The 16461-nt window shown below is 32.3% G+C and overlaps 1 protein-coding gene across 1 annotated transcript in view; it reads left to right on the forward strand.

Moving 5' to 3' along the window:
- Positions 1-16461, forward strand: part of LOC108748600 (kinesin-like protein KIF13B) — a 33776-nt gene that overhangs the window by 2797 nt on the left and 14518 nt on the right. Inside the window, exons 2-4 of the mRNA XM_018486839.1 lie at positions 14496-14776; positions 15689-15957; positions 16071-16280. Coding sequence (XP_018342341.1) covers positions 14496-14776; positions 15689-15957; positions 16071-16280 — 760 coding nt within the window. The remainder of the gene's footprint in view (positions 1-14495; positions 14777-15688; positions 15958-16070; positions 16281-16461) is intronic.

The raw sequence follows: 16461 nt of genomic DNA on the forward strand, positions 1-16461 counted from the left end.
AATTTGACATAATAGATTTAACAGTGTAGCAAATGGTTTATTTAATTGCAATAGATTTACTCGTTTAACGATTTTTCACGTTACGAGTGTCCTCGGTTTATATGCAAATTATCGAGTTACCGTCACGCATATCACGACGCATGCAACAGAGTATCGTCTAGTTTACTAGGTCTTATTAAAAACGATTCGTTATGATCGAGTGATTGCTCCCGTATGATTATACCAGTATAATTATCAACATGAAAGAGTGCGCGCGCATAATTTACTAGCACATGCGATAAGGCCGTCGTATCGTATTTCGTAGACCCAACGAAAAAGTGAGTCACATCTATTATGAATAATCATATAACTACAAAAGTAACAATAAAAGAATCATATAAAGTATTATATGATTCTATGAGAGAATAAATAATCGTATAACTACATATATGTATGTATAGCTCATATTACTTTTTGTATAAAATGAAATTAAGAGGCCGATTCTGTAACTCTTAACGACAGTCGTTGATGTCGCAGATGTTATGTAGAGTAAAAAAGCTGCGCAACGACATCAACGTCGACTGTCGATAAGAGTTACAAAATCGGTCCCTTAAAGACCATTATTAGTGGTTTGCTAATGTTGATATTATAAGAAACTATTTACATGCAATTTTTATGTTTTAAAGAGTACACAGAAGAGCTTTATATTTATAAGAATAACGCAGATGACCGCAATGTTTTACTTAACTATGTTAAAGAATTACTAAGCGTTTATTGGACGATAGATCAGTTAGATAAAAAATAAAAAATAGCAAATAAGGGCGAATCAGATTTCCACTCCAGTGTTCCTTAAGTATCAAGTTATCCTTGTTTAACATTCGATGAGCAATAAGGATAAAATGACACTTGGGTGGCATTTGGGTGGAAATCTGAACATAGCTTAGGAAAACGCGGAGAGAAAGTAGCCAATAAGAAAATGCGGTTGTTGGCATGCTTCGAAATAAAAGCAATGTGCTACGTACTCTTATAAATATAGAGCTTTAGTAAGTACGCAAGCGTGACTCTAAAAAAGATAGGAAAATTAAAGAAAATGTTCTCAACATTTCCCAACGTTTTACAGTGTTATATCTCTTAACATGCAGCTTATCGTGTTGCTAATATTAATCGCGTATAATTGCGTTATAATGTTATTTCTGAAATAGATCTCTCACAGTAAGGCGAATATCGTGTTATTTAAATAAATTCTTAAGCACGCGAACGACGTTGGCTTTTCAGGTTTTGCATTTACTCTCGGATGTGTAATTTCTTATCAGTCAGCGAGTCATCTCGTGTATCTGTTGCATCCTTCATTACTGAAAGAACGACGTTGGCTTTTCCGCAATGGAATTATCTTCTCCCCCGTTTCTCGCATTAATACGCGTACGTATGATTCTCGTGGAACTGATAATTCTCGTCGAACAGACCTTAATGAGTTTTACGACACGTTTAAACTTTTTTTATTTATTTTATCTTTAGTTAAATATATTATATCTTCAGTTATCACGATATATTATCGAAATGAATCATCGATAACATACCTATTTTTTCAGCTATCTTAAGTAATTCAATCCTGTTAATGTCAATACTAACTTTACATTTATTTAGGAGGTCATTTAGTTGACTTAATTATTAGTGAATTTGAATTTTCATCTTTTGGATGATCATGAAAGAAAAGTAGTCATCTACTACATCAAAAAATTAAAGGATTATGCTTATTCTGCTTTCCAAAAATAGACAATTTTTTAAAGAATATAATTTTGTAAAAAATAACGAGATGATTAAAAAAAACATTTAAAGCTTAATGTCTTTACTTTTCAGATCGGTAATTTAGATAACGATGTGACTGCTTTTTTACAGAATTGCATGGAGATAAATGGAGATCCGTCTCAAGATTTTTTAAAGCTCTGCAAAGTTTCATGGCATGAAAAACTGCACACAAAAAACAGTTTTCGAAAAAGTGAATTTATCTTTAATTTATACTTGTTGAGCATTGTGCAATTATTTTTACCGAGTTATTCAACATTGAGATAAAAAGTATCTTTTTGACTGCTCACAGAAGATGAATAAAGTAGCGCTCGGTATTCTTTAAAAAACGAATAGAAAAGTCTAAGTTTTTTCTCTTTAAGTGTCACTATTATTTTTTGGTATAAAAGAATTATGTAAACTCCGCTTAAATGAGGTGCTAAAAATAAAATTAAACGATTGATACGTTACTATTTAGTTGATATATTTTGGCAAAAAACAGTACAAATGTTGTGATCTTAACGTAATTTATATCTTTCGTGTTTGAAGCAACGGCTTTAGGCAAACAACATTCGTTTGATTCTATCGCAACAGACCTGTCGCGCATTGTGTGGAAGTTAACATTTACGTGGTTGGATTTACGCTTCTTTATATGCTATGTAAACGACGTATATATATATATATATGGCAAATGTACTTTAAAGAGAAAATTTATACCTTATTTCTATTCTTTTTCTAAAGGTATAGAGCATTACTTTGTTCTGTGAGCAGTCAAAGTAAAAAGGACCCTTTTTGCTAGGTTTCAATATTGAAAAGCTTACTAATGAAAAAAATCGTACAACATTCAATAAGTACGCAAATTAAGGATAAAGATTTACTCTTTCGAAAGCTGCACACTGTTTTTGTATACGATTTTAAATTCACGCCATGAAAATTCCATTTGAATCCGTGTTTAGCTCCATACAAAAATCAGATCGTTATCTAAACTACTGATTTGAGTTTTGATATACTTTCAAATCATCTCTTATAATTATTTTTAGCAAAATTACGTTTTGTTGAGTATTGCCTATTTTTGAAAGGGCAGAGTAGGTGATCCCTTAATTTTTTGGCATAGTGTATTTATTATGTTAAAAGTTATACGATGCAATATCTTTTTACATTCTTAACTTTTCGTGTTCTGTCATACACCTATGCGACTATATATTAGGATAGGATGTGTGCGCGATAATGGCCGTACTCTACCAATAACGTCATCTTTATTACTCCGCGACAGAGACTCTCGGGAGCCATAAAATGTCCTCCAGAATTGTAGACTTTGAGACACGTTTGCGATTCGTTTGTCACATAGCTGGAAATCCTTGCAATAAACATGATTCGTGCCACACATGGATTCGTGCCAACGATTTTTGATGCTTCCATCTGTCTTGGTTCTTCTTGCGAGCTATCTTGGGCATTTGCCCTTGCTCATAGTGATCGTTAACCTCTTTGAATTTACGAATTCTTTCTCTCTATTCATCGCACTTTACGTACACATTCTTTGTCTAAGTGTTTCTTAATTAAATTAAATTAAATTTATTTCCTGATTTATCTCTTTGATCTCAAGCATCGAAAACAGATTCACGAGTTTATTAACAAAGTTTATACCAAAGAATGGTTGAAAAAGGGAGCGTACCATTTTGCGCAAGTGCTTGTTAATTTCCGAATATCCATCATCCCGATCATTTCGAGTGATAATCAGACATGACTCATTAACGTGCCGAGAGAGACAAGAGGTTGTATACGGCGTGAAATCGATCAGTTTCCATCCAGAAAGCCGAGGACAGGCTCGTGCCAGATATTCGAGAGGACTAGCGAGTTTGCGTCGAGCACTTAACACGCGTGTCAAGCACTGCGAAATAGTAAGAAAAAGAGAGAAAGAGAGAGGGGGAGGGGAGAGAGAGAGATTATAATAATGATGATAAATCGTTATTTATTTGTTTAAGTGCTCTAGGATAAGAAATTTCTCTTAGCGCTGAGCCTTACGAAGTACAATAAGATACAATTATTACTCGTATTTTGACATATAACATACAAAAATAACGTAGAAAGTAAAACAAAATAAAAGTATGTTTTGACATAAGTATAAAATAAAATAAAAATGACATAACAAAGAAAGAAAAGAAAGAGGGAGAGAGAAGGAGGAGATCTTGAAAAGTAGAGCAAGTTCTTGGTAATAGTTGAAAGAGTAGTAGTGTATCTTGACATGTGCAACTTCCTTATCATTTTCCTTTTTTGCCTTTTCCGTATTCTTCTCCTCATGATTTCATCCATATACCTGCCTGCATTTTTATTTATCTATATTTCTTATCCTTTCCAACGATTTAAATTTTCTATTTTACTGATAGAAGTGTCAAATGCGGAATGGTGAAGTCATGATACATTCGCAATGTCTCACTTATACATATAAATGGGTCATTTGAGCGACATTAAAGATTTTCTTTGCCAACGTCAGTGTGCATGAACAATGGAATCACTATCGCATGAAGGTCTTCGCCTCGTCTTTCGTCCTTGCGTATCTATCCATTTGGAACTTATTAAACACCTGCTTTTATATGCGGGATTATAGTCTAGTAAGAACGCTCCAACTTCGCTATTTCGAAGCTATATAGATGTAGACTCTATACATAAAATTAACGTGTCATAGTAAACGTGATGTTTCGTGTCATAAAAGGAAATATTAACGGTGCAAAATAGCGCGAAAATGATAGAAATTACATTACTAGGAATAAATCGATTAATCTATAATGTGTTGATTCAATTTTATATTATGACACACAATTCATACGTACTGACAATGATTTTAATATTACAGACTTGTTGTATTTCTTATTTTTTTGCTTTACTGATTATTCGACATTACACATTTTGTTTTCTTTGTAGAGCTTGTGAAAAATTTGGATATACTAATTAAAACATACGGATGATATTTTTTAATTATCATGAATAATTAAGGCGAGAAAAAAATATCAGTTTGTTATCGATATATTCATTGATTAAGATAAATTAAAACTTTAGATCGCAAAATCGGCAATATAAATAACATCTCTCGTTATTAAGAAAGGTTTTCTATTTTTTTAGGGAATTCTTAGGAATTTTTTTTAGAAAAAAATAAATATTTTTCAAAATTATCTTTTGTTCTTTGTTTATTATTCTTTGAAGATAGGTTTACTATATTTTTTTAAATAAAAATATAAATTGTTATCAAATCGATTTGAGTTCTATGCACGATTTGCGAGCATGATTTCAAATCTTCCAGTAGAGAGACTGAAATGTAATTGAAATAAAATGTAAAAAAATAAAATGTCATTTTATATAATCAGAATATTTGCAGTTATTGTCAGAACTAAAATTATATAATTGATAACTTAATTCTTTCTATTTTTTGGGGGCTCAAAAATATAAAAAAAGTAGAAATCGAACTTTATTTCGTTTTTATAAACAGGTGCCATTTAGTTGTTAGGCGAAATGAATAATTCTAGTTTCAACGATAGCCACAAATGTTATGATTGAAATAACATCCCATTTTTTATTTCCGTTTACTGGAAATCCGGAATTATGAACGCACGTGGAAAAAAATTTTTGGTTAAATCGGTTAAATGAATATTTGATTAAATCTAGTAGATTTAACCAAATATTCATTTAAAATTTAAAATTTTGATAGATTTAATAAAAAATTTAGTAGACTTAAGCCTATTCTATAATTGCGTAAGAGTAGTTGTAAGTGATTGTAGTTGTAAAAATTCACTAATCACAATCGAATACGAGAAGAATACGAAAAGAATATTCGACTATGATTACAACTACAATTGATTTCATTTACAATTACTATAACGCTTACGCAATTGTAGAATAGACTATAGCCAGAATTCTGAATCAATCATTTTCTATCTATAGAATTTCAGTTGATTCAACCAAATATGTTTCTCCGTGCAGATAAACTGGAATACATGATGTACACGATACATAAAAATCAAATAGCTCTATTAATTATTTATATTTTTTATGGGAAAAAATAGCAAATTATATTCAAATAATAATAAATGGAAAACAAAAAGTAATTTTAAATTAAAAAAAATTCATAAAAATCTAAAAAAAGATGGCGCAAGAAAGTAGAGAATCCTTTTAATATACCGTCATATAATATTCTGTATATCAGTATAGTCTTTCCAATTTTTCGGTTTTTAAAAAATTATTTTTAAAATAATTTGTAGCACCTCTCAAGAGGCAATATCGCGCAACTAACAACAATTATTTCGCGTATATTGCAATTGCGTGATATATTCAGTCTTTTGCTGTACTTGTTCGGAAACAATGATATTCGTAGTATATGCATTATTTTGTTACGCGCTCTTCTTCTGTTGTCTTTTCTCTATTTTCTCTTGAAGAAAACAACTTGAAAAATCGAGGAGTGACGCGCGCCCTGCATCTCATGCGTGACCAGTCATGTTGCGCTAAACGCTAAATAATAGTCGGTTTAAATGAAACGAAACATAGGAATTGGTGCACGAATAATAATGCCGATTAATTATTAATTATTGACCAGTTTGATGCTTGATTTCATTCGATTCTCGAATCCCGTTGTCAGACATCCACAAGCGTGTCCACGTATACTTATTGTTAGATATACGTTGCGAGCCGCACAGCGTCGAACATGTGCCCGTCGTTATGTTACAGTAAATAATGGTCAAAATATTCAAATGGTACTAGGCTAAAATCAGCTTTTCTCCGTTGACTTGTACAATTGTCAAAGCTTTCGTTAGATACGGAAGGCACTTCTATCATGCTTAAGGGGATGCTGGAGTCATGTGAAACGCGAATATTTCGTACTTTTCCATTTTCTTCGTTTCTTTACACAGAATAAAAAGGTTCTTCTCCAGAACAAAAGAAAAAACGCGAAGCGTGAAACTACAAATCTATATGTGAAAACCCAAAATAAATTACAGTTTCTTGTTACTACGTAGATAACTCCTTCACATGATATAAATGGTTCCAAGTATGTATCCAAACAAAAAGTTTTCCCACACTGAAAAAGCGATTTCGCTAAAGAATCTAAAAATTTGGCAAGTTACTGGCAAGATCTGAAAATAATATTGTTGAACAATGAAAATAATTTTTCAGGAATCTTAAACACGATGAGCAATGCTGCAAAATGTTTTGATATTCTAGCAACTAATTTTGTCATACTACTTAATTATTTTTAACGGTCCACCAAAATTATTTTTCAGTTCTGTATCTAGTTAAATTTTTTAATTCTTCAGCAAAATTGCTCTTCCGGTGCACATTTGAATAATGTATAAGAATACAATGAGATCTTTAAATTATAATTTTGAGCTTACAAGAAAAGTAAGTGAAAAAGTATGACCTGAGTGTACATAATCCAGCGTTCATATAGGATGTAGCAAAAAATGTACGTAATGTTTTACTTAATGTACGTAATATTTTATTTGAAATTAAGAATCCGTTTTATCAACATCCATTAAATTCGCTCCATCCATCGCGCTCTAGCATCCCATTAAATGCCAATGCAATTTTCTGGAAATTCAAACCTAATGGAATTAAGGCTTGATTTCTAGTGGCAGTAAAGATTCGACGTTGCACGATCAAACTCAGTAGGAATATAGGTCAGGAAATCTGTATACGTCACCTTGGTTATTGCGCAACGGATTGTCGACCATACGCAGGTGTGTTCGCGGATGCGTACTAATTATCACGGGCAAAAACTGGGAAATGTTATATACACGCTTTTCGTTAGCTCGGTCACGCTCGATCTACTTTCGTAGTCAATGCGACTAGTCAATAAGACTAATTGCAAATCAGAAGAGATACGACCTCGTCCAGTTTTACAAGGCTTTGCTAGCTCGATTACGGCTTTTATGCCGTATAGTGACATAATTGAAATCGATTTACATCGACATAGGGATTTAATACAAAACAGAATGATTACCGAATCATTCATCCATCGTACATTGGAAATGTTCGTGGTATGTAAATCAATTGGATATAAAAGCCATTGTTCGATATAAATCGATGCAATATATATATTTTAAGACATTGTTGCAACCCTGATTGTATCAGATCAACCAATATATCGCAGTACGATGCAGTATTAACAGACGATAGTTACAAATGCAGTTTCGAGAAGCGTTTCAAGCGTTTTACCAAGTTATTTTCGTTTCTCCGGTACGCAAAGCGAGGAAGTCTTTCTGTCTTGGAAAACGGCTGAATAACTTGACGCTGAATGCGTCCCCATCCCCCATTCCCATCTGATCCAGCCGACTGTGCTTGGACGTCGAGGAAACTCGCGCCACTCGCGGTGGGTAATGATCGCGGTTGAATTTGCTAACAAAGGATGGCACGAGTCTTTTGTATGAATCCCATCCAGATGATCCACATCTTCTACCATTTTTAATTTTTATTCTCTTTTTTCGCGGCTCGATTTTTGTTTTTAGGTCTCTTTATTTCATCGCCATGTCATCGTGACTACTCGCGAAAAGAAATGCACTTCAGCGAATATTAAATTAATAGCGATTCGCGACACCCGATACACGGAAGTAAAAAGATAATGTACGCGCGTATCGTTTTACAGCATTGGGAGAAATATTGATATAAATACATAATCGACACTCTAAATTTTTGGGAGTGAAATTTTACTTTACGAAGAGTGAAGAATCACTTTTCAAGAGTGAAAAATCACTCCAAAGCGAGAGTTTCAATTTTCAATCTCTGCAAAGAGTGAATAATTTTACTTTCCGCAAAGCAGAGACTGAAGGTAAATGTTAAGATTGTCCTCCTACATCCAATCTTGATGAAATTAGGCTCATTTGACGTCTTTTTGCACAAAACGTACGAATATGGTAAAGAAAAGCGCTGCTTTGCCTCGCGAAGCGAGATATTAATCATAAAAGTTGACCTTTTAGAAAATTCACTCCTTGAAGGAGTGAAGTGAAATTCATTCTTGCTGGACTGGTGCAACTATTTCTTGAAATAAAATTTTACTCCCAAAATAGTGAGGTGTTTTATTACTAACGCAAAAATTATTTGTTGGTATATGTGATCAATTAAAACGTTGATTACCACGTCGATATTAATTTTTTTTAAGCAAATCTGGCTTATCTGCCAAAAAATATATTATATTTTGCTATTTTAACAAAATTGTCCTTTGACAATAATCAGCTCTATTTGTGAATAATTATCTTTTTTTTGTTATCATTACTGTAACTTTTTTCTCAGTGAGATTGAAAATTATAGGGGGAGATTGTGGCTCGTTGATACAGCTTTCACAATTTCCGTCATTAGACATTTTAAATAATTAATTATTATGTATTAATATATATTAATATGATAGAGAGAACTTTTCTCTACATTTTCATACCAAGAATAGTTTTGTAAAATAATATTGTATAGTTTCTTTGTAATAAGTGAAATACGAACGTGTGCATTGTAGTCCATTTGCTCTGATATAGGTGGAGTAAATTGATACATATCATGAGATGTAAGTTGCCTGTATAATAAACTTTAATTAATTAATGAAAATATAGTAGAAATGAAAAACATAATAGATATGTATTTCTTACAATTAGTAAAGATTATATCTTTTAAAATTATTTTGTAATTATCAAATAGCAAAATGTTATTACAGAAAAAATTAATGTAAATTATTTTAATTCTAGCTTATTTTAATACAGAAATATAAAAAATATAAAGTATTTTGTCAGAGTTAGTAAAGTTGTTCACTGAATGTTCACATGCGTGATACAATAATACGTCACTTAGATTTTCTCAAGCCAAAGAACTTTAATAAAATTATTTATCTTAACGAAATTATGAAACGTTCAAAAATTAACTTATCTCCTCTTGAATCAGATTTTTCTATTTTTTTTCATTGTAATACTTGTTTGATTTAAATTTATAAAACTTAGGAAAAAGTATTTCTATGTTAGAAAAAGGATATTTTACGATAACTCTTTTCCATTGTTTCTTTATAGATACATAAACGAAACCAATTTGTGGTAACGAACCCCGGTCTTCCTTATTTTTTAACAATCGAGCAATCATGTGGAATTTCTTTCTCGAGACTATCGCAAATAAAAGGGAAAGAGATCATGTCGTGTTTAAAATTAAATATCTCGTACGAGATAACGCAAATTTTATTGTATTTATCTTTTGTAAACAATCGATATCTGTCTATGGTTTTTTTATAGCAATTTTTTATAGCAATATTTGCAAAGATATAGAATGTTTAATTAAACTTAATCCTTTATTTAATTCCAGTTCATAATTTGCGTTCTTCATTTTAATATAATGAAAATAATAGTTCGACCTTAACTTTATTACGTAAAGAGTAATTAAGAAGACATTATTAACGCATCTTCTCTTATGCCATTTTCTCACTTGCCCTCGCACCTAATGCAATTCTGCTACCTCAATATATACCTTTAACATCTACGCGACTGTATTTACGAAATATACTAGAAGAAGAACGTTCGAGATTTACAACCCAGATCAGATCTACTTTGCAGTGATATGGGTGCAACGAGGTATTTTATTTCGTTCTATCCTCATTCCGCGAGCGATTCACGTCTACTGTATAATAAAAAGGATCGTATTATTAAGAGAAAGCTAAATTTTTCTTTAAAGCTTTAAAATCAGCCGCATATTCGCAGTAGAGAAGACTTTCAAGATTTCTAGATCGACTGTCCATATAGTTTAAGGATGTTATCAAGTACATGTATGGTCTCTGCAAATGTGACTGGAATTGAAAATTTATATTTTCCGCATAAAAATGAATGTTATATGAAACAGTTCATATTCATATTTAACAATACAGTTTTATAATTTAAATGGAAATTTTTCATTTTATCTCAATTATTAAAAAAAACACGTCTACTTTATTAAAATAATTTTTAATGGAAGTTCTAAATTGTCCTCAAACTTTTTGTATCACTTTTAAATATGATCCAAAAACGTGTAATTTTTTGCATTTTATTGATGTAATACTACATTCTTAATTAATTCCAAATTCTTCTGCAGTTCTAAGTGTCAGTAAAAAGTCTCCGATTTTCTGATTTTTAGGTCGGTAATATGGTAATTTGATATAATAAATTCTAAAACTCGTTAGAGTAAATATAGATGATACAAATTATTCCGAGTATGATTCCACGCGTGATTCCACAATTGACAAGATTTACTATTGATCTACAATTTTCGCGAATTTATGATTTTCACGAATCTTAGATGCTTTCCAGCAAGGACACAGGTCAGACACAGTGAATCATTACATCCTTGTTATTTGCCTATGTTAAACAAAGATGAAACGATTCACTGTATTACACAATATCTGACTCTGTCCTTGCTGGGAAGCGCCCTTAGGCACGATTTTACAATATACGGTTACCTAAAGATTAAAGGTAACTAAGAAATTCATGAATGAATTTCATCGATGAATCTGTTGGTAACCTTTAATCTTTAGATAATCATATATTGTGAAAACGATTCTCAGCTTGATAAGAACCAATTGTAATTGAGGATCGAATTGCGCTGCAGTCAAACGTAGAGTCATTATTTTCACGTTGTCTACTGGTGCGCAATAATGCGTTTGTCCTCGTTTTTGCATTGTTCAGAAACGTACAATAACCTGATTGTGAATGGACGTATACGCTCTACTATATTTTGCCCGTAATACTTGGGCACTGCGTAGAGTCGGAATATTGTCATCTATCGATCGCGCTGTTGAGTGAAAATGGAACTAAATGCGATCGATCAAAGTCAAAGTCTCTGACTGCAGGCCGCGCGTGTGCGCACGCTGCGTGCCATAGGTTACTCTCTGGTTACTTTACTCCTTTGACATTTTTTCCAAACGTAACTGTCTGTGATCTGCGATATGCTTTTCTGCCTTCTGTATTATTAAAATTCAATCGGCTTGAGATATTCAAAGCGGAATTCTAAGAAAACGTAACCGCGTCTGATTATACCAATTATGCAGTAGAAAAAAACAAGGCGAGTTTATTTGGCTGAGGAAGGTTGCGATGTGAGCTTTTTCAAAGTTTCAAAATATCAATATAATAATAACAATACGTTGAAGGAAAAGTGACATTCGTTTTTTTTTTTCTATTTGAGCCAATCGAGAGAATCAAAATGATCGCTATTTCTTCATTATATGTAGGTCTGTCCATATTGTTTGAAATCCGCAAAAATTCTTGCACTTAAAAAAGAGATAAATACCTATATTCGAAAAGAGAGAATATGAAGATACTGATTGCAAAGAGTACAAGCAACGCAAACAGATCTTATCCCATGCAGCATATTAATGTCAAATCAATATATCTAGAGAAACGTTGAACTGCAATATTGTGAGTGTTAATCAACATCGCGAAATGTAGGTTCAATGCTGAAAAGAATGTTCACACTTCAACATTTAACATTGTAACGTCTCAGCAACAACGTTTTGTACTATATGAGAATGTTGTTTCAACGTTGTAGCAATATTAGCAATCAGCGTAGAAAACTATTCTTCCAATGTTCTGTATTGTAAGGAGCATGTAAGAATGGATAACAAATTTCACGCGACAAATACACGCGTACATCAACGGTGGGATTTGCATGTAGAACAAGCAGCCCTTCCAACGTGCTACAGCCGTATTTTCATGATTCTAACGTTGTTGTATGTGGTGCTTCCCAGCAAGCGACATAGTGTGACACAGTGATCGTGTCCTCTTTGTTTAACATTAGCAAACAACAAGGATGTAATGATTCATTGTGTTACACTGTGTCTTTTGCTTTGCTGAAAAGCACCCATAGTGTGGCAAGGTAAAAATTCTACAACACGCAAAAGCGTGTTTAAAAAAATCACTTCCATCAAATTAGTCGACATTAAATTTTCTATCCAAATTTAATATCGACTAATTTGATGGAAGTGATTTAAAAAAAAATTAATTAAATGGCCACTCACGTGGACAATCCCACGCGCTTGGATCGTTTTGATTTTCGGACCAAGCTATCAAGTCGTAAAGCCCGTTTCGCATGTCGAAGGTCACCTGAAAACCCGGGGCGCTCGTGTGGACGTAGTCTCGAAAGGGCAATTCGTCGTCACGCGATGGTCAGCTGGCTTTTTCTTTTCTCAATCGAGCGGTCGAGACTATTGCAAGTCTACCGCGCAGTTCACCATCTTTCGCACTAAGGTTGATAGTATTACATCGTACCGTGATCTGCTGTGTCTAAAAAGCGAAGGTGTTCCAATGAATGAAATCACTTGGATACACAAGTAATTGTAAGCGATTCAATTTTACTTTCGTAACATTAATTATATTGTTTGTTATTTTTTTTTCCTCGTGCGACTTTTTGCGCGCGAAGATAAAGTGATATATATGTTTATATAATATTATATTAACAGAACTAATATACTATCAAAAAAAAAATTCATTCCGCATCGTTTATTTGTCTCGAATCGACATTTGCACATTTACTGTCACCCGCCATTCTCAAACATGATATTCCGCAAGTTCAAATGACGTGTAAATCATTATTCATCCTCGTATTGATAGGAAGAATATATACAGTGTACGTACATACAGAGTGTCCTGTGGAAAGTTGAAAAATATATATCATTGAGATTGACGATATTTGGTATTTTTATAAATATTTAAAGGACGATAGACCGATTTTATCGGCTTTTAATAATTTAAGTGAATTTAATGTGCGCGCATAGCATGTATAAACGAACATTCTCAGTTTTTTTTTACCACTTTTCGGTGCAAATATAATTATTTTGTTTTGAACACAGACATCTATACTACTACTACTACTACTATATCACTAATTTTGAATTAAGAAAATGACGGCGACAGTATAAGTATAAATAATATATGTATACGTATGTATTATACATTCCATTATAAAAAAGGTGTGAAAGTAATTATTTTTTATAAAAATTTTAACAACAGAGAGTTTGAAAAGGAAAAAAAATTCTTTTTACTGTCTTAACTTTTTCACAGACCATTATTATGTGTGGTACAGGTATATTTGGACTTATAAATTAAAAATTACAGAAAACCACCTTGTTCTTTAAAGATTAATTAAACGATACGAATATTTTCAATCGTTTTTTATACTTTATATGTAAATAAAACTGTCAAATATTGTCTATTAAAAATATTTTATTTTTTCTATTTCTTATACGTTTAAAAATGACAGCTGATTAGTTTCATCAGTTTTATATAGGACACCCTGTATTAGGATTTACATATATACGAGTCGATAGTTTCAATCTGCGTTGTTTGTGTGTATATAATATTTTTATCATCAAATATTTTTTATAGTTAAATACATATTATACAACGTTAGTAAATTTTTAAAAACAATCTCTCTCTCTCTCTTTCTCTCTCTTTTTCTCTCTGCATATATATTAGAGCAAACAATATGTTATTACAAGTATACAGTATATTTTCGCAAAAATCTTGATATTATACATTTTTTTCATTTTTTCAATAACTTGCATTTACGTATATGTTATATGTATTCTTTCCTTTTTCGACATTATTAATCGATTTGAGTCGTAATTGAAATGTAATCGAAAATCGGTAATAACGTACTATAATGATTTTTCGGGAAGAAATGTTTTTAAATTGATATACTACATAACATTTCTGGTTATGTATAATATATAATGTGAAAATGATTATTTTCTATTCATGTTATAGGAACAAACCGAAGACTTTCGCTTTCGATCACTGCTTTTATTCCCTGGATCCTGGAGCGGACAATTTTGCGAGTCAAGAGATTGTTTTCGACGCCCTGGGTCGTGATATTTTGGACAATGCATTTCAGGGTTACAACGCCTGTATATTTGCCTACGGACAAACTGGTATGGTATTAATTGTAGCAGTTACATTTTGTAACAATTGCTTTGGTTTAGCTGTTGTTCGCGGTACAATTCAGGCCTTTAAAGCGTTGTTGCGAAGCGCGTGTTGGAAAGGATGCGGTAATTAATGAGCAGGCCATGAACGGACGCGTAACGCGGTAAATAATGCAATTAATCGGTTCGGTCGTCATCGACAAACGACTACGGCTCATTTTCTGCGGGACAAGATATTGACTCAAAAGCAGAACGAGACATCGCGAATAATACTAACGCGAACTTCTCGTGTTAATCTACATATGATACGGATGTATATACATGAGATAAGGAGAATAAAACGGTGCAACATGAAAAAAGAAATGAGATAATGCGGAATGTTATTTCTAAATGCCTTCACGTTTGTTACGAGCATTGAGAAATGTGTATAGCTAATCAATCAGTTGTTTTTTTTTTTTTTTTAATTTTGTTTTTGCGTTTGTAATAGTAGATCATTTATATATATCGACTCACCTAAGATGTTATCTTTCGGAGGAATATATGTCTCTTATTAAATATTAATTTTTATAATAAAACGTAAATACAAATTATTTTTATAGTAAAACGTAAACGTATATTCCAAGTATCACGTTTATAAATTAAGTACCAGCAAATAAAAAAATGTAATAAAAAAAAATAGAGTAATAAAATAATGCAATTTCAAAATAAAATTTGAATTCAATGTTCGAAGTTTAAGTTTGATTTTTTCTTTTGGCACCCTTCAATACCATCCACACAATCAGATCAGGTTTACCAAAGTTGAATTTCGAAAATTGAATTATTTTATTTTGTTCAGAATTGTAATGTTCGAAAATGCATTGCCTTACTCTATAAAAAATTCTTGACACGAATATGTACATAAAATTCTTCAAATACTTTTAGAATAACACTTCAAAAGTTATTTATAAATAGGCAAATATTGTAAATAATTAAGCTTAAAATAATTTAAAGTAGCAAAGAGGATTTAACGTCTTTCGCACGCATGGCTTGTCCTTACAGGTTCCGGGAAGTCTTATACGATGATGGGCAGTGGTGACAACAAAGGCATAATACCACGGTTATGTGACAATCTCTTTGATATGATAGCGAAGCAACAAAGTTCCGAGCTCTCGTACAAAGTCGAGGTCTCATATATGGAGATCTACAATGAAAAAGTACACGATCTTTTAGATCCGAAGCCAAACAAGCAATCGCTCAAAGTCAGAGAGCACAATGTCTTGGGGCCGTACGTGGATGGGCTAAGTCAACTAGCGGTTACTTCTTTCCAGGTGATTGCTTCTCCTTTTTCTTGCTATTAGTAATTTATATATCTATAGATCATTTTTCTGAATCCAAACCGTTTACTGACGAAACTTTTAATTTCAACTCGATTAAATTCTAGGACATCGACAATCTCATGGCGGAAGGCAACAAGTCGCGAACAGTCGCGGCGACAAATATGAATTCCGAAAGCTCCCGTTCACATGCTGTATTCTCGGTAATTCTCACGCAGACTCTAACGGACTCGAAAAGCGGAGTCAGCGGAGAAAAAGTCTCGCGAATGAGCTTGGTGGATTTAGCTGGGAGTGAAAGGGCTGTGAAAACTGGAGCAGTGGGTGATAGACTTAAAGAAGGAAGCAATATTAACAAGTAAATTTATTTTTTTTTAACTTCGTAGAAATTATCTTTAATTAACGTAAACATGACAGATATATAATAAGCGTTTATTTTTATATATATAGATTTATAGATATAGAGATCTTTATATGTACATATATATATATATATATATA

This window comes from Trachymyrmex septentrionalis, unplaced genomic scaffold (genome assembly GCF_001594115.1).
Source record: "Trachymyrmex septentrionalis isolate Tsep2-gDNA-1 unplaced genomic scaffold, Tsep1.0 scaffold24, whole genome shotgun sequence".
NCBI lineage: Eukaryota > Metazoa > Arthropoda > Insecta > Hymenoptera > Formicidae > Trachymyrmex > Trachymyrmex septentrionalis.